The sequence below is a fragment of the Neodothiora populina genome, assembly GCF_041146345.1.
Source record: "Neodothiora populina strain CPC 39397 chromosome Unknown canker_contig_17, whole genome shotgun sequence".
Lineage (NCBI taxonomy): Eukaryota > Fungi > Ascomycota > Dothideomycetes > Dothideales > Dothioraceae > Neodothiora > Neodothiora populina.
The window spans coordinates 363978-384453 of record NW_027191406.1 but is presented as its reverse complement, the minus strand read 5'-3'; the positions used below and the strand labels follow the sequence as shown (position 1 = coordinate 384453).

At 52.1% G+C, this 20476-nt stretch overlaps 8 protein-coding genes across 9 annotated transcripts; 2 read left to right on the top strand and 6 right to left on the bottom strand.

Moving 5' to 3' along the window:
• Window positions 1-26: 26 nt before the first annotated feature.
• Window positions 27-920, bottom strand: AAFC00_004049 (uncharacterized protein; the record flags this gene model as incomplete). Its single annotated transcript, XM_069343623.1, has 2 exons — window positions 27-539; window positions 594-920. 2 exons carry the CDS (start codon window positions 918-920, stop codon window positions 27-29), a joined length of 840 nt encoding a protein of 279 aa, XP_069202178.1.
• Window positions 921-3785: 2865 nt separating this feature from the next.
• AAFC00_004048 (uncharacterized protein) lies at window positions 3786-4139 on the top strand (the record flags this gene model as incomplete). The annotated part of the gene is made up of 1 exon (XM_069348135.1): window positions 3786-4139. The coding sequence occupies one exon, from the start codon at window positions 3786-3788 to the stop codon at window positions 4137-4139; it is 354 nt and encodes a 117-aa protein (XP_069202177.1).
• A 551-nt stretch (window positions 4140-4690) lies between these two features.
• Window positions 4691-7541, bottom strand: AAFC00_004047 (uncharacterized protein; the record flags this gene model as incomplete). The annotated part of the gene is made up of 3 exons (XM_069343622.1): window positions 4691-7131; window positions 7243-7303; window positions 7359-7541. The coding sequence occupies 3 exons, from the start codon at window positions 7539-7541 to the stop codon at window positions 4691-4693; spliced, it is 2685 nt and encodes an 894-aa protein (XP_069202176.1).
• Window positions 7542-8235: 694 nt separating this feature from the next.
• On the top strand, window positions 8236-10482 carry AAFC00_004046 (uncharacterized protein; the record flags this gene model as incomplete). Its single annotated transcript, XM_069343621.1, has 3 exons — window positions 8236-9015; window positions 9084-9537; window positions 9602-10482. 3 exons carry the CDS (start codon window positions 8236-8238, stop codon window positions 10480-10482), a joined length of 2115 nt encoding a protein of 704 aa, XP_069202175.1.
• A 504-nt stretch (window positions 10483-10986) lies between these two features.
• Window positions 10987-12764, bottom strand: AAFC00_004045 (uncharacterized protein; the record flags this gene model as incomplete). Its single annotated transcript, XM_069343620.1, has 5 exons — window positions 10987-11835; window positions 11890-11915; window positions 11969-12183; window positions 12240-12630; window positions 12716-12764. 5 exons carry the CDS (start codon window positions 12762-12764, stop codon window positions 10987-10989), a joined length of 1530 nt encoding a protein of 509 aa, XP_069202174.1.
• Window positions 12765-13332: 568 nt separating this feature from the next.
• Window positions 13333-15334, bottom strand: AAFC00_004044 (uncharacterized protein; the record flags this gene model as incomplete). Of its 2 annotated transcripts, XM_069343619.1 has the most annotated exons (7): window positions 13333-13610; window positions 13665-13690; window positions 13742-14042; window positions 14092-14272; window positions 14319-14441; window positions 14496-15011; window positions 15062-15334. In XM_069343619.1, the coding sequence occupies 7 exons, from the start codon at window positions 15332-15334 to the stop codon at window positions 13333-13335; spliced, it is 1698 nt and encodes a 565-aa protein (XP_069202172.1). The 2 variants fall into 2 exon arrangements, with proteins under 2 accessions (XP_069202172.1, XP_069202173.1); XM_069348432.1 differs by lacking the exon at window positions 13333-13610 and having other exon boundaries at window positions 13657-13690.
• Window positions 15335-16668: 1334 nt separating this feature from the next.
• Window positions 16669-18293, bottom strand: AAFC00_004043 (uncharacterized protein; the record flags this gene model as incomplete). Its single annotated transcript, XM_069343618.1, has 2 exons — window positions 16669-18155; window positions 18215-18293. The coding sequence occupies 2 exons, from the start codon at window positions 18291-18293 to the stop codon at window positions 16669-16671; spliced, it is 1566 nt and encodes a 521-aa protein (XP_069202171.1).
• A 457-nt stretch (window positions 18294-18750) lies between these two features.
• On the bottom strand, window positions 18751-20444 carry AAFC00_004042 (uncharacterized protein; the record flags this gene model as incomplete). The annotated part of the gene is made up of 2 exons (XM_069343617.1): window positions 18751-19674; window positions 19725-20444. The coding sequence occupies 2 exons, from the start codon at window positions 20442-20444 to the stop codon at window positions 18751-18753; spliced, it is 1644 nt and encodes a 547-aa protein (XP_069202170.1).
• Between the last annotated feature and the right edge of the window lie 32 nt (window positions 20445-20476).

The window sequence follows — 20476 nt, the reverse complement described above, 5'->3', positions numbered from 1 at the left end:
TCGACCCCCCGTTCGTTCACTTTCAATTACAATTTACTTTCCGTCTTCAGACCCTGGTATAAAGCCCACGCAGACAGTGTCTTCGCGTCTCGCACACCTTCGCGCCAAAGATCCTGAAGACGCACTAATCTGAGCGTGATCTTCTCACCGTGCTCTCTCAGTCCGGTGAGCTTCCCTTGCCAACTCTGGAGCTGATCCCGTGGGATACGCTTCTGGTAGAGAAAGATTGGAACGAATTCGTCGCAACCCCCAGCGCTCGGATAGGTAGCCTTCGGTAGCTGCTCTTGACCACTTTCCTGCGGTTCATGTGCGAGCGCGAGCGCGGTCAGGTCGATCAAGTCGTCTTCTGATACCGTCAAACCGGTCTCTTCTTCAATCTCCTTTGCGGCGCCGCCCGAGAAGGACCCGCTGTCATCAAGCATTCCTGCTGGTATTTCGCAAAACGATAGACTGCCTGCCGGTATGCGAGGCTGCAATGTCATGATTGCGTACTTATCTTGCTCTGAATTTGCAGGAACATCATCTGCCTGGAGCAAAAGCTGTGTACTCGTTAGTCTATACCTTTATGCCTCCGAGTCTGCAATCAATCCTACCAACATAGCAACGCTGCCACCTCGTAAGAAAACAGACCCAGGTAAATACTCGTCATTGTCGTTTGTGACCAGCGTGTTCAACTTGATGAACCCAATTCGCTCTTTGTTCTTTCCGAAATAATCAACATGCTGGATATCAATGCGGCGCAAGTTGTATGGTGCTGCATGAAACGTATGATTTTTGTGTTCTTGCTGCTTGAACGAATGCTGTAGCGTGCTGATCCAGTGTTTGAAGGCTGGAAATGACAACAACTGATCCTTCTTCAATTCATCGTTCAAATGTACCTCACATGCAGGGCTCGAACCCGGCAAAGTAAAGGTAGACATGGCCCGAACAATACCAAGGTGTCCAAGTCTTGTTCTCGAGCTGTAATCAATGCAACTCCTCGCTGATCTGACACGCTGGAACATCTACCGGTTCCTGTGACGCGAGAGGCACAGTGTGAATATATCGAAGTGATCCTGATCACATGTACGATGACGACCGAGTTGCAACCACTTCTACATGTTGACGCAGCATACTAACAGCTCGAGGGTATGACGCAGTGAAGTGCACGGCCCCACTCCTGAGTGCAGCAAGGTTGGGTACAGTAACTTCACTTCATCACAACTCCAAGAGCAAGTTCAAGAACCCTTTACTATCCGACCGTTTTCGAGATACACGCGAGTTCATTGAAATGACATAAAAGTGATATCCTCTTGCAACTGCATCGGTGAATTCCGATACGACATGGGCAGTATGAACCATTTAGGCAGATGCTTACTGGCCATCGGAAAGAAGTCCTCCATCGAGTATTTGCACACACAGTGAGTGGACCGCATGACTCGTTCATGCTCTACACTAGATCTAGGATCCTTCACTCTTCGTCCAGAGGGACTCGTGCACAAGTTTACTGAGGCATTCGAATGTGTTGGAAGCACCAAGTCGCATACACTGATTCACAGGGTCCGAGGTAACAGACAGACGGTTAAATTATTAGCCCCACTTCGTCTATAGCCACCGGAACATAATATCCGTGGTTAGGGCTCAATGTTTGTTCCATGCTTATATCCTTGGATACAGTGCAAGTATACGCTGTGTTTTACGGCATACCTTACCAAAGATTGTGTATCGACTGCGAAATACCTTCTCGTGTTCACGTACAGTATCTCGCAAGCCGCCAGAAGTCTGGACGTGGGGATGCTTATTGTCGAAAGCTTATAGCGTGAACTACCAAGCTTTGTTTGGTACGATAGCTGAATATGGCAGGCCGATCACCTCAATAGACTTTGCGACAACCAAGGTGCTTGCGCTAAATCTTTAATTATTGGAACGCTTTCTAGGTGAGTGGGCCGGTATAATTACTTCGATAGCTCTAGGGTTATCCTATACGCAGGAACTATTGCACCGATTGGTTCTTGCAGAATCAAATCTCCGCGCAGAACGCCTTCTTCATGGAATCTTTGACTGTCTCGGATGCTACCCGTAGATGGGATAGACAGTTCCAATAGGATTCGGGTGGCGTTGTTCAACGTTAGAACATGGCATCATTTTCTTGGGCAGGGTCATGGTGGAAATGGATATAAACATGAGCGGGACACGGATTGCGTTTGCGACTCTTTTCGCAGACGACAGTAGCTACGACACGGTACGACGGACATGCAACACTCGGCTCTTTTCCTCGCCCTCGCGGCATCAGCCAGCGCATCCATCCTACCAGATGAGTTGGTGAGCAGTCAGCTCATCTCGCGCCAGACCACTTCCGAAGAGGACTACATCAACAGCGTGTGTCAGCCGAACACCACGGATACCATTGCCCCATGCCAGGCGATCATCAACATCGAGCAGCAATGCCAACCTAACGGCACTTCCTCCGTGGACTACATCGCTCACCAAGAATGCATGTGTGGCGGCGGCTTCTTCGACAACTGGTCCGGCTGCCAGCAGTGCCAGTACGTCCACGGTGCGCGCTCCGATGACGTCGTCGAGGCTTTCGAGTCCATCATTTCGAGCGCCAGCGTTGCTCTCTGCACCGGCACTCCGACCGCCAGCTTCGCCGAGATCTTCGCCAGCATCAGCCAGACTGCTGTTCAGCAAGTCGATGGCGCGCCGACATCTGTCAGAGATCAGTACCCTAGCGAGACCGCTGTCAGCCTGTACTTCACTGCATCTGGCCCTCAAGGCGCCGGTGCTATCACTGGGAACGCAGCAGCAGCCACCAGGACTGGCTCTGCGTCGTCGAGTGCTAGCATCGTCACCCCATCAGTATCGCAGTCCACTGCCTCCGGATCCTCGTTTCGTAGCTCCGTCGCATCATCGGGCTCTTCTGCCTCTGCCCGTTCCACCGGAAGCTCGCAGCCTCCCTCGGGCTCGGCCACCACTTCGGAATCTTCAAGCTCGTCGTCTGCTTCGGCTGCAAGCTCATCTTCCACTGGAGCTGCGGCTCGTTTTGGGGCTGCAGGTGGTGCGATGGTCGTGGCTGCTGGCGGCTTCCTCGCTTTCTTGTAGGCCGTCGGGGGTGCGTTGTACGAACGTACTGAGTGATGTCGCTTACCGACTTAATGTAATAAAAGACGTTTGTTCTACTATTCACCGTACTGTCTTCAAATCTGTTGTCTCGCCCAAGAACGAGCGTACGAGACATCGAGAGTGTTGTGTAGTGTACATAATATCCCATTGATAACAAGCAGTCCTGTAGAGTAACTCGTCAATCCGATGAGCGACGAGAACCAGAACAAGCCCAGCCGACTTTTCATTGGGAACCAAGAAACACACCAGACAAGCGGAACACCTCTCGAGTGATCAGCGATATCCTCAAAGACTGAGTGGAAATAAAACATCAGGCTGTATTTATAGTATGTAGTCAGATCATACAATAAATCCCACCCCAGCGGCACTAGAAACTTCGAGAAAAACCAAGCGTCGTGTCTACCACAGTATATGTAGACTCGTCGTGTATGGGGAAATGTATACAAAATAACCAAGCATCCATCCCGTTAGAACCGTGTATCACGACCGCGAAACAAGCCAAAGGACGACAGCAAAAAGCACATCTTGGCACTTGATATCATCATTCCCCAATACACCAAGATTGTCGAGATCGAGAGATATCCACAACTCAGGCTTCACGTGCAAATCACTCTATTCCAAGAAAAAGACAAAAAATCAAGTGCAAGACATAACCAACAACAACAAAAACAAAAACAACAACAATGAGCCGTGCCCAAGAACAAGAAAAGCAGTCATCAGCAGCAGCAGCACCAGCACAAACCCCCCAAACCCAAGAAACCCACAACCGCACCGCAAGCCAGGAAGAATCTCAAGACCAGAAACCGCTCGCCCTTCCCGCCCCAGAAGGCCCCTCAGAAACCCTGCAGACCCTCGACATTTCCACAAACGAAAAGATCACACTCGACCATTTGGGTCCTCTGGTGATAAACTCGGACGGCACGCTGAGCCGCATCGCCAACTGGGCTGAAATGTCGGCGCTCGAGAGGGAGAGGACTGTGAGGATTTTGGGGAGGCGGAATCAGATTCGGCGGGAGGGGTTGAAGAATGATTCCTAGAAAAGCTTTCTGTCGGGAGGATTGTTTTCGTGGATTGGTGGCGCGGGGGTCGGTGGGAGACTGGCTAGTGTGGAGGGGGCTTTCTTCTACTGATGGTTTTCCTATGAGGGAGTAGAGGCGGAGGACGAGGGAGAGGCAGGAGAGAGTGGGGCTGAGGGTCTGGTTCTGATTGATGCTCCTTTTGATTTTCCCAATGGTAGATGGGAATTGACCAGACTTCATCTTGTTTTGTCTGAATTGGATTGTGAATAGGGAATGTTCGATGGCTTCTTTTTTTGGATTTTGGTGTTTGAGGGAAGCGCGCATAGCTGGGTTGTAACTCAGAAGGACACGGAAACAAATCTGATCTCGCGATGATGCGTCTTGGTCAGGGAAACAAAAATTGTACTTGTTACGGTGGCTTAGCTGTTTCTGTATAATCTTCGCTTATTTCCATACCTTTCAACTTGGTAGTCATTTCGGGGGTCTTGCCTATCATCCACTACATGTGATATCTTACAGCTCCTGCCAACCTAGATCTGTTTCTACAACTACACACAAATCCTCAACCCTCAGTATTCGCCACTCATCTCCCCAAGCGTGACTTTCATCCTCTGAGCGCTCATCCGCTCGAAACGATCGACACTCATGACAAACGTGCCTCTGCCCTGCGTCAAACTCCTCAGATGTTTCAGATACCCAACCATTTCCTTCAACGGCACTCGGGCGACAATCTGTCTCATCTGACTACCAAGTGAAGAATCCATGTTGATACCGGCGTTCGAGCCCGCAAAGGGGTCAGGAGGTGCGTAAATCTTCCGAGGGTCGATAAAGTCCCTCGAGCCGTCCGATTGAGATGGGTCGGTCTCATCGGAACCGAGAGAAATGACTTGGCCGCCTCGAGCGGAAGTGATATCATGAACAACACCGCCTAGACTTGCTTCGTCGACACTGATGGTGACTAGCATGACGGGCTCCATGATGACCGTGTCGCCACCGGCTTCCTTGGCACTGCGGAGCGCTTGTTGTACAGCCAAACGTGCAGCGGAAGAAATGGCGGCTGCTGTGGTTGACGGGAACAGATGACTTTGAGGTTCGAACGTGAGAGTGACTTGAGTCGAGTGAATCGGATACCCGTGCGAGGGTCCTCGTGCCAGCGCAGCACTAGCTCCAGTCTGTAGTGCCTGGCAGAGACTTTGCATCGGTAGGGTTGATGGCAGAGAAGGGGCATCTGGAGAGCTTGCTGATCCGTCCACATATAACGTGGGTGTTTTGGTGACCAAGCGGTTCTCCTCTGGTAGCGATATCGTTTGGATGTGATCGTCATCTTCGTTAATATCGGCATCGATGTCAGTCAATGGCTCAACCCTGGCGACACAACCAGCTTTAGATGCTTTTCCTGCTATCTCACGATCGAACATGGCCGACTGCTCGTCTGACCCAGTGGTGATGGCTTCCCTGTAGCCAATCTGAATACTTCCGGTCCTTGCTTTGGCTTTGAGATCGGTGATGAGCCTATCCCTTGCAATCTCGAGGTGCAGCTCTCCCATACCAGCAAGATGTGTCTGCCCACTTTCGGCATCTTGGTGAACGTGCAGACTAGGGTCTTCTCGGAGCAGTAGCTCAAGCGTCTCACCAAGATGCTTTTCCTCAGCTAGGCTGTTCGGCTCGACACTGGTAAAGAAAACTGGCGGAGGCACAGCGATAGGCCGCAACTGAAGACTGTTGATAGGTGCCGGCGGCCCACTTTTGGGATTGCTGCCAATGTAGGATAATAAGGTATCGCCAGTACGAGCGAATTTCAGACCTGGGATAGCGGCAATTTGACCCGCTGGGACCGAGTTCACTTCCACGGCCTCGTCAGCGTACATCTTCAGCAGCCGTGGAGCCTTTTCCGTCACTCCTAGGTTCGTGTTGAACAGAGAGGAGTTTTTGGTGAGCGTGCCAGAGTAGACGCGAACATAGACCAGTGCTCCACGACGTGGATCAGTAACGACCTTGAAAGCCAGCGCGCATGCTTCGAGATTTTTGATAATGTGCATTGTCTTGCCGCCTGCTAGCGCTTTGCTCTTGTCCTTTTTGTCCTTGCCACCTGTCGCTTGTGGTTGAGGTAGGGAGACGTCGCCTTTCAGAAGACTGTTGAGGTGATAAGTGGCAGATGCTATGCTTATCTCGGAATCTGGACGCTCTGCTGGAGATGGCAGAAGATCGACAACGGCATCTAGTAGAGGCTGGACGCCAACATTGCGGAAGCTGGCACCTGCAAAAACGGGAACGAGAGTTTGCGGGCTGGCCAGGGTGCATCTGCGCAAACTCTCGGTAATGTCTACAGCTGGAATTGCGAGATGGTCTTCATCATGTTCCAAGAACCGTTCCACCATCTCGTCATCATGCTCACTCAACAGCTCGACCAATGCGATCCTTGCTTGTTTGACTTCAGCTGCGAAAGCAGAGTCTTGTGACTCGAGAGCAGCGTAGTCGAAGTTTTCCACGGTCTTGCCATCACTACCTTCCTCATACAAGATGCCGCGAAGGTTAACAGCATCACCAACGCCTTGCAAGCGGGAATCGCTCGATCTCCACCACGGTATAGTGCAAAGCGCAGGCCAACAGTGGAGCCTGGTCCCAATTTCCCTGACGGTGTTGGCGAAAGCAGCACCATCACGATCCAATTTGTTCACGAGAAGAATCTTGGGGATCTGGTAGTGGGCCGCTTGAGTCCACACCTTTTCGGTCTGAGCCTCGACACCTGCAACGCCATCGAGAATGCAGACTGCGCCATCAAGAATACGGAGAGAGCGCAGGACTTCAAATGTGAAGTCAGCATGACCAGGGGTATCGATGAGATTGATGTTGTGTGGCTGAATGGACCGCGGACGAACATTCACATCAGCAGGCGAAGCATCTCCCCTGGATGGTGGCCATGAGAATGTTACTGCAGCAGATTGGATGGTGATTCCTCTAGCCCTCTCCGCAGGCAGGAAATCCGTCACAGTGGATCCTTCGTCGACATCTTCATCGAGTCAGTGGTGATGGAGGACAAGGCTCGAAGTGAAGAGCAGCTCTCGAGTGTAGAGAAAGTGGTAGGAAAGAGAAGGAGACAAAAAGATAACAACGGGCCTACCTCCTAGTCGTCGTGTGAAGCCACTGTAATAGAGCATACGCTCCGTCGTGGTGGTTTTGCCCTTGGATAACACTCAGCACTTACAGTTTCTCCGCAAGAGAGCGGACACTACGTACAGCATCGATGTGAGCAATGATTCCTATATTCCTGGTCCTAGCCACATCCAAGGGTGTAGCCTCGGCGGCAATGCTACTTGCGAGTCGCGTTATAGAGACAGTGACACATCCTAGACGAGGCGACACGGCGCCGAACGAGCTAGGTCGACGGGGCAGCGTTCGACACAGCCATCCCGCTAGCATCCCTCAGAGGCACGCCGTCGAGATTGGCGATATGGCCTGAATGCACTGGCAAAGTGTGAACGGGTTGGCCACTTTGCTCAAGCAATGTCGGAGTTCAGTAGAGAAGATGAGCGACAAAACGAAGCAAAGCCAAAGAAGGAATGTACGACTCAAAGCAGCTGGACGGGTTTGTACAAAGGATAGTTTTGAACGATAGAGAGACAGGTATCTGATATATGGTCTGGATATCATCAAAGTTCTTAGACCAAGGTCAAACTAGTGAAGAGGCTGACCTGCCACTTACAGACAAGACGAGCTAGGGTTACGATAGGGCTGCGGCGTGTGTCCCGGAGCCTCCGGTGCTGTCTAAACGATGATCCGGGCATCAGCAACGAGATGCGCCGTTGGCTGACGGCTGGACGAGAAGCTAGGCAGTTGTACAGTCCGAGTAATAAATGTACGGTGCAGTGCAGTGCAAGGGCGGCAGTGTAGCTGCACGCCAAGGGACTTGTGAGTAGGAATGGAGAGAGAAGTGTAGGCTACTTTGTGAAGCCATACAACTCCGTACGAACAGCAGCAGAGCAAGGGACTGTGGCAAGACAAGACGGTAGTAGCAAGCACAGGACACATAGCATCATTACTCGACTCATATTACCCTAAATAATCCCCAAGCACCGCAAGTCGCTACAGAGTCACAAGTCATGCTTGGAATGCAATGAACGCATCGTCAAGCACAGACAAAGACAAATCAGCGAGTAACTTTAGATTCGCCAGAAGAACATCAGAACGCGCCTACTACGAGGGAGCTTTCAAGCCACCGCCCGGTGATTCGACTATTGCTGCTGCTGCTGCTACAACAAACACCAGCACCACCACTACTACCACCACCACTACTACCATAAACAGCAGCGTTGGAGACGCACCCATCAGCAGTATGGACTACTCAGCCATCTCCAATGACGCGGGTTCCTCTCCCTGGGCCAATTCACCGCAGGAGAGCAGGAGCGACTTGGGCATGCCGGGCAACAACGACAACGACGTGCCCACCAACAACCTGACCCAATCGCCCTATTCCGACGGACCATGCGCCGACCACCTGAACGCGTCGGCATACTCGACCTCGGAGAACGGAGACTCGTACATTCCCCAGTCGCCATACCGGACACAGGCGGAGGCCCAACAACCACAGTCGCAGTCGCAGTCGCAGTCGCAGTCGCAGTCGCAGTCGCAAGCCGACCAGCACAGTCAGCCACCCGCCCAGCAGCAGCAGTTCGCACCACAGCAGAGACAGTATCAGCAAGCCTCAGGCTACGAGAACCACCAGCAGCCCCAGCGCTATCATGGCAACCCCAGGCTCCAGGCTCAGGTGCAGCAACAACAGCAACAGCAACAGCAGCACCCTCCCAAACCCTCTATTCAATACAAGCTACACATCAAGATCACCGGCCTGGAACGTAGCGGACGCAAGGACGCCGTATTTGTCTTTGACGCTCAGGTATGCAGCATCTGCATCACAGTCATCATGACACGCAGCTGACCGGGGTTCCCTCCCTCCTCGTGCAGACCAATCTTCCCAGATTCCGAACCACCCAGTTCCGCGCTGTTCGACGCACCCACTCCGAGATCCAGAAGTACGCCGACCATTTGATCTCTGCCAACCCCGACGCTTTTGTTCCCGCTCTTCCTCAACCCGTCACATCCGCTGGAGTCGGCACCGATGAAGACGAGATCAGAGTCAAGGCAGCCATGCAGAGATGGTTCAATCTCATCTGCAGCAATGCCGTGCTCATGCGCGACGAAGAGACCGTCTTCTTCATCGAGAGCGACACGGGATACAGCCCTGTGGTGAGGCTGAAGCAGCCTGCCACGGGTGTGAGGCGCAAGTACATCAAGCAATTCGCTCCCCCACCAGACGACACCCCGGAGCTGCTCGAGGCCCGTCCTGTCGTCAAGTCGTTTTACCTCGCCACCATGGAGGCCGGACAGAAGGTCGACAAGGTTGTCAAGTCAAGACGAGGTATGTTCTGGGACGACGACGACCACCACCACCTACTACTTGCCACTGCTGACTTCTACCACAGCACTCGGTCTGGCCGAGTCCGACTTTGGCGTCAAGATGGGACAGATGCAAGTCCAAGAAACCCACCCCGGTCTGGCCAACGCCTACCGCAAACTCGGCAAAGTGGTCCAGTCCGTAGGCGACTTCCACGCCGCCCAAGGCACAGCCGAAGCCACCACCCTGGCCGACCCACTGCAATACCATTCCAACGACGCCTTCATCGTCAAGGAAACCCTGACCAACCGCCACATCCTGCTCCGCGAGCTGCTGCAAGCCCAACAAACCACGCGCAGCAAGACGTCGGCGGCAGACCGCCTCAAAGCCTCATCGTCAGTCAAGCGAGACAAAGTCGACGAAGCCATCGCCTCGCTCGAAGAAGCCCGCACGCACGAGCAGTACCTGCGCCAGAAGTGCGAGCGCGTGACCCAAAACCTCGGCGTCGAGCGCACAAAGTGGTTCGCCCGCACCGCCCAAGACGTCCGCAGCGCCATCAGGGAATACGTCATCCGCGAGATCGAGTTCGAGCGACGCACCCTGGCCACGCTCGAGCAGGTGCGCCCAGACGTGCGCAACATCGACTCGTCTGGCGGTCTGTCGCGCCTCGGCCGCGAGGCTCACCCAGTCGTCCGCCGCACCAGTCTGGCCAGCAGTCAGGGACCCAAGGGCGACGCGTGGAGCGGCGTGCCCCGAAGACCCGACGGCCTCAGCAGGAGCATCAGCGGCAGCTTCGCGGGCAATCTCGTGCCTGAAGAGCCCGAGGCTGAAGAGAGCGAGGAAACGTCTGCGATCGGCAGGAAGCGGGCGACGAGTGGAGCCAGCAGTCTGGCGCGCTTGGAGGAGGACGACGAGGATAGAATCGATGCCAAGAACGCCGCTAGTCGTTTGGCGCAGACGACGTTCTGATGAGATGGAGAGGTAGAGAGAGAGAGAGAGAGAGAGAGAGAGAGAGAGAGAGAGAGAGAGAGATGTGAAGAGGAAGAGAGAAGTGGACTACTACTACTACTACTACTACTACTACTCTTACCACTGACTGACTGTCTATTACTGCCATCACCACTACTGCCACCACTACCACTAGTCTATTTAGCAAATCCCCAGCTCCGGGGCTGGTCTCTTTTCGTTGCTCAACCTCTTTCTCATATACACATTCGACCTTTGCTGACTCGTGTCAAGATACTTGCCTCTTCCGAGGTATGGTCATGTGCGAAGTCACGATGTTAGAAAGACAAGCTTGATCGGGTCAAAACTGATCCGCGGGCTTTATTCGCCAGCGCGGGTGTTATAGAAGACATTTCGTTCCTCTTCCCAGTATGTCACAAATATGGTATTATCATCTCTTTCGGGTTTCCCCCCTGTCTCTCGTTCGTATTTCATGTCTTACCCCTCTACTGGCATGACAACATCAAACTACCAAGCTGTGATATCATCGACCTCTGCCTCTCCGAAGGTACTAGTCTTCGTCGCCGTGGCGCCCTCGACGCCCTCTCCAGAGTCAAACTGCACAGCCTCGCGCGCCATGATGTCCGGCAGATGCTGATGTAAGAAATCAAGCACGAACTTATTGACCTGCTCGAACTCGAGCAAGAACGCATCGTGGCCTTCAGGGCTGTCGATGGTCTTGAGCGAGCCGTTGGGGATCGCGGCGGCGAGTTCTTGCTGCTCGGCGTAGGTGAAGAGGCCGTCTGATTCGATGCCGAGGATCAGAGCCGGCTGCTCGATGAGGCCCAGCGCGTCGATGACGGGCGTTGCTGTCGTCGTGTCGGCTGGTAGACGGCCCCGTGAAACGTCGTGCGTGTCGAGTTTGCGCGTGATGGCGATGTAGCAGTTTGCATCGAAGCGCTTGATGAATTTCTCGCCTTGGTAGCGCAGGTAGGACTGTGCGGAGAAGTAGGTCGGCGTGCGCTTCTTGCTTGCTACCGAGTTCTGCGATGGCGTGCGCGTGGGCAAGGGTGTGGTGCCGTGGAATTGAGGGTCCATGACTGTGGGTGGCAGGGCGGGTAGGGACTCGACTGAGCTGGTGAGATCTGTGCTGCTGCCGATGCGCGAGTGCGGGCGTGGTGATCCTCTGTGCTTGTGGCCTTCGTTGTGGATTGCGAAATGCTCGCTGGTCGGGCCAAGGGCCTGGAATGCGCCGTTGATGTTCTGCTTTCGTGACGGATCAGGAGTGTTGCGACCGAATCTTGACTCGAAGGAGTCTCGGCTGCGGTATGTGAGAAGGGCGGACATGCGGGCGGCTCCTAGACCTGCAGACGGCGGCTGAGCGGTAGTCAGTACTCGTAGCTATGACATATGAGAGGTCCCTGCTCTTACGTCTTCGAATGTGTAGTAACCGTCGTCTGTTCATAATCGTCAGTATCTCAGTCTCGGAATGGCAAAGGTAGCTACGTACCGTATTTGGGATCGCAGTAGATGCTCTGTCTCTGCGCCTCACCCCAGCTGATGCCCCAAGCACTGTAGCGCGCAGAAGTTGCAATCGGCACGATGGTGCGGACATAATCTTTGCCGAAGTATGCAAACTCCAAGACCAACATGCCTCCCATGGAGCCTCCGATGACTGCAGCGATCTGTTTCACGCCTAGGTCGTCAAGCAGCACCTTGAAGATACTGTTCACCAGCATCAGCTCTGTCCCATCTCACAGGAAAATGTCTTCAAGACGTACTTTACATCGTCGCGAATCGTGGTCAAGGGGAACTCCGGCCCATAGTGCTCTTGTTGTGCATCCCCGTCTTTGTTCGTCACGGGACTGGCACTTCCATATGGACTTCCCAAGCTGTTGAAGCAAACGACGAAGAAGCGAGACATGTCGAATGCCTTGCCCGGACCTCCAAGCAAAGGTCCCCACCAGTCGCCGACATCTGCACTTCCGGTCAGAGCATGACAGATGACCATGGCATTGTCGCGCTCTGGGGATAGTGAGCCATAGGTCTTGTATGCGACCGGGACATTTGTGAGCGAGACTCCGCTCTCCAATTCAAATGATGGTAGGATTGCGATGGTCTGATCTGGAATTAAGCCAGAGTACGGGTTCTCTGGTTGTGTGTTTACTCTCTCTGTGTCTGATATGTCAATTGGAGCACTTTTATATACCGTGACTGCCCTGCCCCCACTTGGCGTGGCTTCCACATAGAGACGCACCAAATTTTCCCTCACCCTCATTGGGTCTATTACCCTTGGAGACTGCCATGTTTTCTACAAGCCTAGGAATCGGTCAGAAGAAACAACTGCTTTTTGTATCGTAAGCAAGTTATTGTACAGAGGTTGTGAGTCAAGTTGACTTTGGTTTACGGACATAATAATTTGAGCGGGACAATCTGCGCCAAGAGATCCAATGACGATTGCCCGCGGCCCTTATCTAATCACTCATTTCACCCTGCCGAGCCTCTGCTAATTATGCATCTACTCGAGCTGATTATGTTATATCCGATGCTCACTTCACTTCCATGGTAACGCCACGCACCAGCACGCAATACTCGAGATTAGTGAGGACATCGGACAGGGAGGTACTTCATGGCTATCGGAAGGTGAACAGGATCACATGAGGAGACATGGCTCGCTAATCTACTCCATGGCTGCTCGCCATCGCTGTTCACAATCATCACCAGTCACCATCGGAAGCTACAATAAATGATTTACAATCATTGTGTACTTTGGAATTCATATATCTCCTCAATCTTACAGCTGAATCGGTATTTTCTGGTCGTCAAGACATAGTGCGTGTATGACACCCCCCCTTCAAAGCCATATTCTTGGTCTTACTGCCCGAATTGAGCGGTGCTATCAGCAATGAGCTTGATACCGTCCGCACGGAAGGTGTCCGATTCGACATGGCTCGTGACATTGACATCCCAGACCATGTTTTGAGGATTTGTGGTGTCGTAGCTGGGCCAAGCAGGAATACTTTCATTGCGACCTTGCCATACGTTGGGGTTGAGGTCGTGAACAAAGCTCGCCCATGAGTTGGACATGTATTCGCTCAGGTCTGTGTAGGTTGAGCTCTTGTTGGCAAATGGGTTCACCGAGTAGCCGAGTCCTGCCAACTGATCAGTACTTTATTCTGGTCGACACAATGTCTTTCCCTACGTGCCGTCGACATTGTTGAACACAAATGCTCTATGTTCTGTCAGTGTGTATTCACACCAGGCCTGGAACAAAATGACTTACACTTCTGTAAAGTGGGTTGCTTGATACGGCCAGTCACTGCCACTGGGGATCACGTTAAATCGGTAGCAGTATGCACGCAGATCCGCAGCTGCCCATGTTTGGCAAGTCCTCCGGCGGCTTGCAATAAAAACATAATCGCCATAGTATGCTGCGGCATGTCGATAGTATGCGCCATAAGGATCCAACAGTGTAACGTTCCCTCCCAGGCTTTCCGAACTTGGAATCGAGTACTCTGGGTCATCCCTTGTGTAGATGTCCATGAGTTCGTCTATCAATTCCGGGTAATTCCCCGCAGTTGTGACTACAGTTCATCAGTATATGCCCCAGGAATGTCTACGAGGCAAACATACGCTCCATGGTGGATCTCAATTCAGCCGAAGTGTTCACCCCTTTCGGAGCGAAGGCAGTACCTTCATCCGTGTTGGCTCCAATGATGATAGGAACATGCACGAACTCGCCGTCAGCAATTTGTATGCTTGTGTGCTTGGCTATGATGTCTCCATCTATAGTAGGCTTCCAGCCGCTGTTGAACTACTGACGTTAGCATTGTACTGAGAATCCCTGGTCAAGGACATACCTCTGTCGTGTTCAAGGCGTTGTTCAGTACAGTGAACGGCACTTTCCTGAGGCAGTCTAGACTGTCCGAGTCGTTGCTGCAGCCTGTCGTCTTGACCAAAGAGTCATATCTGGGTTGGTAGAACTTCGACAGGTCAGCTTGATACCTGCAAAGAATAGTGGCGACCAAAGGACATACGTCGCTACCTCTGAGACCGCCACTGGAGATGGAGGATCCAGACTCCATGATCGCACCACGGAACAACTTATCATCGCGGCCATTGTATGCAACAAGATGAAATCCCACAGACTCAGCACCGGCCGACTCTCCCCAGATCGTCACCTGAAATGCATCGCCGCCGAATGAAGCAATGTTCTCTTGAATCCAATGCAGGGCCAAGCGCTGATCTTTCAAGCCGATATTTGCGAGTCCAGTGCTGTTGATCTCGTTGCCATTCAAGAAGCCGAATGGTCCCAAGCGGTAGGCAATGCTCGCAGCCATGATAGGCTTGCCAATTTTCACAGAGTTCTCCACAATGAATGTGAGATTATAGCGGCGATCTGGGGTACCACCTTCGAAGAAGCCACCGCCATGTATCCAAACTGCTACTGGGAGGGTTGCGTTCTCGTAGCCAGCCGGACGTACTAAATTCAGATAGAGGCAATCTTCGCTCTGTTGGTAGCCAATCTGGTCTCCGCCGTAGCCTATACATTCCTAAACAACTGTGAGATTCAGACCTCCTCACACTGGGGAACATATCTCACGAAAGCGTATTCGGTGGCCGGCAGAGCACCGTACCAGGTCCTTTCCAACGGCTTCGGGTTGGCGAACCGGAGGTTTTCGAGAGGTGGCTGTGCAAAAGGAATGCCTAGAAAGAAATCTTGATTATAGTTTGAGTTGTGCAGACCGTAGTATGATCCGTTCTGGAGAGAGACTACTGGAGAGCCATTTGGTGCTCTCGTACGAAGTCGGCTCCATGACGGGATGGCAACCGCGGTCGAAGAGAGCAGGAATAGAGCAGCGTAGGAGATTTGCATATTGAGGTATATGCAGAATCGAAGTGATCTACAACTCAGAGGAGATCACTATATGCCATCATTACTTCAGTGGAGGCTTTCGCCCCCTATATAGACTTCACTTGTACCATCGCGGAACACACATTCATATCGAACCATGTCATTTATCATACCGTTCACTGTACCGGCAGGGTAGGTACATGACCCTCCTGCAAGCAGTGCGGAGTATTGCGGGGGATGGAGTTGGGGTCATGTAGTCGAGTGTGTGTGCATCACACCTTCCAATTTACCCATGAGATTTACCCAGCGGTCAAAAGATCGAGGATCTTCCACTTGGATAAGAGCCTCAATAACCGTGGAAATCAGGATCTGATCCATCTTTGAGCGAGATGTACTGGTTGATGCTAACGCTGTCCTCGGTGCCTTGTCGTCATACCGGCTATCAGATGACAATTGCTACTCCTGCGGAGTACATGGATGAGAAGAAGTGTAATTACAATAACAAGGCATGGGGATTGTATCCAGCAGGTCATAGGAACAAATGTCGGTGCCGAAGAGCCGTGTCGTTTGCCCAATTTGCGATACTTGTATTGTGATCGCAATATGGACGAGCACACCTAGCCTCTAGCCCAACGACCGTGGCCTTGTGTGGGATGCGCTCCTCTCATGCGTCACTTCCTTGCAGTAGTTTAGTGCAAAGGGAGCTCGTTCGTAGTCAATGACCTCCCAATAAATTGTTAATGACTGTATTCAATAATCGAATAGTCGGAGACTTCCTGATGAACGGTTGATAAGTCTTCGAAGACTGGCACCGCAGATCGGCTGCCGTCCTGTTCGAACAAGGTCAAGGCTTGACACGATGCAATGGCCCGATGCTGTAAATCGTCTTGCCGGAGTAATATATAGTAGCGTGTACCGCACGTGAATGTGATGTCAGATCAGTTGCAACCTCGAAATCTCACAACTAGGTACGCAGCTGTTCAATGCGTGAATGTGAATCCGTCGCTTCTTACCCGTGACCCCATGCAACCGCTGTATGGGGAAGTAGTGGGGCGCAGCGCATATCCCATGCCACACAGCTCAGGTGTTGCTCTTCATACTGTGCAGAACCTGTGAGACCACAGTAACGTTTGCGGACGCGAGCACCTGACCATCGATATTGTGTATGGGTATTTGTATTACTCGATCATTCCTTCTTTCATCTGGTATCATGCGCAAAGCCGTCATCTATCTGTCACATATCTGTTTTTGACGATATGGTGCGATGCCCTCTCCAAAAGTCTGTGCGTGTACACCATAACAATAGTGGCACGACTGACCAGGACAAGTCTCCGCACCGAGCGCCACCGGCCACATTACTTCAGCTCAGTTTTGCCCTTTTTGACAACCACTACTCCGGCCGAATCATCGTCGCTCTCATCGAGTACGATGACCTTCCTCTTCCTCTCCTTTCTCGCTGCGCCCAAGACTGGAAGTTGGACCTTCGTCGCATGGTTTGCACGTTTTTCCGCCAGTGCAAGGAGTCGTTCGTAGTCAGCTTGGACAGTATTGACGGTGTCTTCAAGCTTTTTGATGCGGTCCTCATGATCAAGCTCCATTAGAGTGTCTCTGTGAGTCTCGTACAGACGTTGTTTGACATATAAGCGCCAGAAGTAGTATGCTCTGTCCTGCTTGTTGCTGCTCTTCTCCTTCTTTGTTATGCGGGCCGGGTTTCTATTGAACGTAGGGATTTTTGAGAGGGTCTGCATCTCGACCAGACGCGCAGACTGTCTGGGCACGATCTTGTAATGAGTTCTGATAAATTTCTTCGTACTTCCATCAACAATGTCGTCAACTGGAATGCTTGCGTTTGGCTTTAGTTTTGCTGTTTCAACATCGACGTTGATTGTCAAAAGATCAAAATCGGGTTCGCTGTCGCGCAGGTAGACCAGATCGCAAGCGTCACGCATATCGTCAAAGGCCTCGTTGGGGTCTTCTACCGTCAACTCGAATACATTGTTCCGAGCAATCAGGAATGTGTACATCTTGTTGTAAAGCTGTGGCCCGTGCCCAGATCCTTGGTAAGGAGGCAGGATGATGAACTGTGAGATACGCTCCCTGCTCGGAAGGTCAAGGGTGGAGCTTCGGCTCGCACGCATTTTTGCTTCTGTGTCTTCGGGAGACCAGAGATCGAGGATCGAGTCGGGACCTTCGCTTTCAAGCAGGTTTACCAAGCCGGCAGCTGGACTAGATCGATCGGGTAAAGAAAAGGCTTGGTATGAGGTTGCGAATCCAACCATGGAGTAAGGCGATGTGCCCGGACTTTTATCGCAGATTTCGTACAGAAAGAAGATCTTCCATCGCTCGTTGATCCAGTCGTGGTCCATTTGTAACTCGGTGCCGCCTTCGATGAACAGGGGTACAAGCACTTGCGCATTTTCCATCATCTCTCTGGCCAAGGGGTCGACCAATCTAGCGCACCAGATCTCATAATTTCGCCCGCCAATGCTGTAAGGTTCGATCCGCACACCAGGCGGCGAGAACTCAGCGGCCTCGCTCTCAGAAAGATCTGTGGGAAGCGATTCATCTTCGAATGCAGATTCTGGTAGGAAATCCGCCAGCGCTGCTCGAACATCTGACGCCTTGATCTCTCCTCGGTCTTCCCATTTCTCGTCCCAAGAGATGCTCACATGCGGCTTGAGATTGTGTGAAGCGAAGGACAGCGAGATGTCAAGCCCTTTGTAGCCGAATACCGCCTCTTCTTCTCCAAAGATTGGATATGTGCATGCTGGACTGAAGCGCGCAAGCTCGTTCTTGCCTCTGAAAAATATTATGTTGCAGGCATCGGTGGTATTACTAGACCCTGGGAATGGTCAGCTGCAGTCCGGTGTTGACAGTGTTGAAGGTCTGGAGCGAACATACAATCATCAACCTGATTCTGCAGTGTTTCGCTGATATCAGATACGTCGCTCCCTTCTGGACTTTCGGATCTGTCCGACATGGCGAGACTATGAAGAGGCTGAATGTAACGACGCTCTTTGCACTCTGTGATGATAGAATCTGATAGTGGAGAGATAAATAGCTGAGCTTCGGAAGAGAGAAAGACGCGAAGCGCGTCGCGCTATCGATCAAGCAGGCTTCGCGTGATACCAGAACGAGTCAAAGTGCCGCCGCTATGGCCCACAATATGACCTCGCCCACTACCTTAGGTACGGTATGATTATAAGATGTAGAATCTCATTCCAGTCCATCATCAGTCTATTGCATTTATCGTGATCCCGAAACGCATAACAAATGGTAATCTCCTTCAGGCAATCATCAAATACAGGTCATCACGACACTTCTACTTCGGTTTGACTTCGTAAGTGCAGAGAACATTATTTTTTGAGTAGACATTAACGGATAACTATAGTATCCTGCCAAGTGAAGGTTTCATCATCTCGATCTGAGATGCCCAATCAGGCAGCATAACAGTAAGTGTCGAAGCAAGCGGTGCAAGCGCTAGGCAGAGCCTCGCCAGTCTTCTTCATGATCGCGCATCCCACACAAGTTGGCCAATCCGCATCTCCGTTCTGAGTAGCAACAAGATTGCCGTTGGCAATCATATCGCGTGTCTCCGTCGGCGTGTACTGGATCATAAAAGTGCTCGTGTTGCTGGCGTAGCTGTAGTCGTTGTTGGGCAAGTAGATGATGGTGACGACGTCGTCGTTGTCGCAGCCGAAGAAGGTGGCTCTCTTGTTGAGACCTGCGGAGACGAAAGTGTCCACGTCCGGGATGAAAGGCATTCTCGTGAGGCCCTGGGACTGTGCTTGTTCGTATGTAGTGCGGATCTCTGTGCCGTTGGGATAGTTGCTGTTGGAGTCGGCCGAGCTGTCGCTGATTATGAGAACGTCGATCTTGCGTGCATCTTGGATGAACGGCCAGATGGGCATGTTTTGCAAGCCTTCTCCGCCGTCTACGAGGTGCAGTTCCTCCTGTGCTTCGACCAACGAAGAAGTCGAGTATTTGTAGAAGGGGTTTGGGTAGACTGCGTAGAGATCGCGCTCTACGGCGTCATGCACATCTGCAACAATGGCTTCCAATGTGGTGGTAAGGTTAGTGGTGCTGTTGATAGGAGGGATAATGTCACAGAGGGAGTTGAAAACATCAGAGCTGGTTCCAGCGATGTAGCCCAGATTGTCGTAATTGCTAATGCACACTCCCGCCGCGGTAGGTAATCCATTAGAAAGACTTGAGCCCAGGTAGGCGGTCTCGACAAAGGCATGTACTCCTGAGTCCCAAGAACCAAATTCGTAGGGAGTAAATTCATATTGAGTCGCCTCTGGCACCACTGTGCATTGGCCTTGAAGAAGGCCACGAGAAGTGATGATGGGATATGGGACCTTAAACACACATGAGAAGATGTAAAAAGGTTTCAGTGTGGCAAACTTACATTGTGGCTAGTAAAGTTGGAGAAGCCGGTCACATCGGAGAGAGTAGTAGCAACACCACCATCGGCGCCCTTGAGCAGTTGATAACCCAAGAGTCTTCCGTACACATCTATGAGAGTGGGTTCGTAGCCAGCCTTGGCCTTACTGACGATATCATTGACAATTTCTGCGTAAGCAACGGCAACAAGCAGATTCGCAGGATCCAGCAAAGAGTCTGCAAAAGTCCTTTCCCAGAGACTACTCTGAAGAGAAGAAATGGTAGGCCAATTGTTTCCCGCCAGAGAAGACGTCAGCCATGCACCGCCTGAGAGAGCGCCTTGATAGGTAGAAGATTGAAAGAGGCCAGCAGTCCCGGCAGTGCTATCGCGCGAGTCAAATGCCTGAAGGACTCCAGCGCCAGTGAGAAGAGCACGCAAGCCACCACCACTCAGGGTAAGCGCGAGAGTTGGAAGTGTGCTTGTAGGGAAGGCAGCATTCGTGTCGCTCAGCCATTTGGCAAGGGAGACGTCCGCTTTAGCCTTGCGTTGCTTGACATAGGCCGACTCGGATGAGCCAACAGCGTCGGCAGAGCGGACTAGGGGAGTACTGGGACATGAAACAGGTATAGGAGCATAAGGAGACAGGGCGGCACGTGTATCGATGGCCGCCGCACCAGCCTTAGTGGCGAAGTGGAGGAGGTAAGCACTTCCAAGAAGCGGGAGAGAGCTCAAGAAGGGAGCCATGGCAGGGAAGAATAGGTGAACGAAAGGCTTAA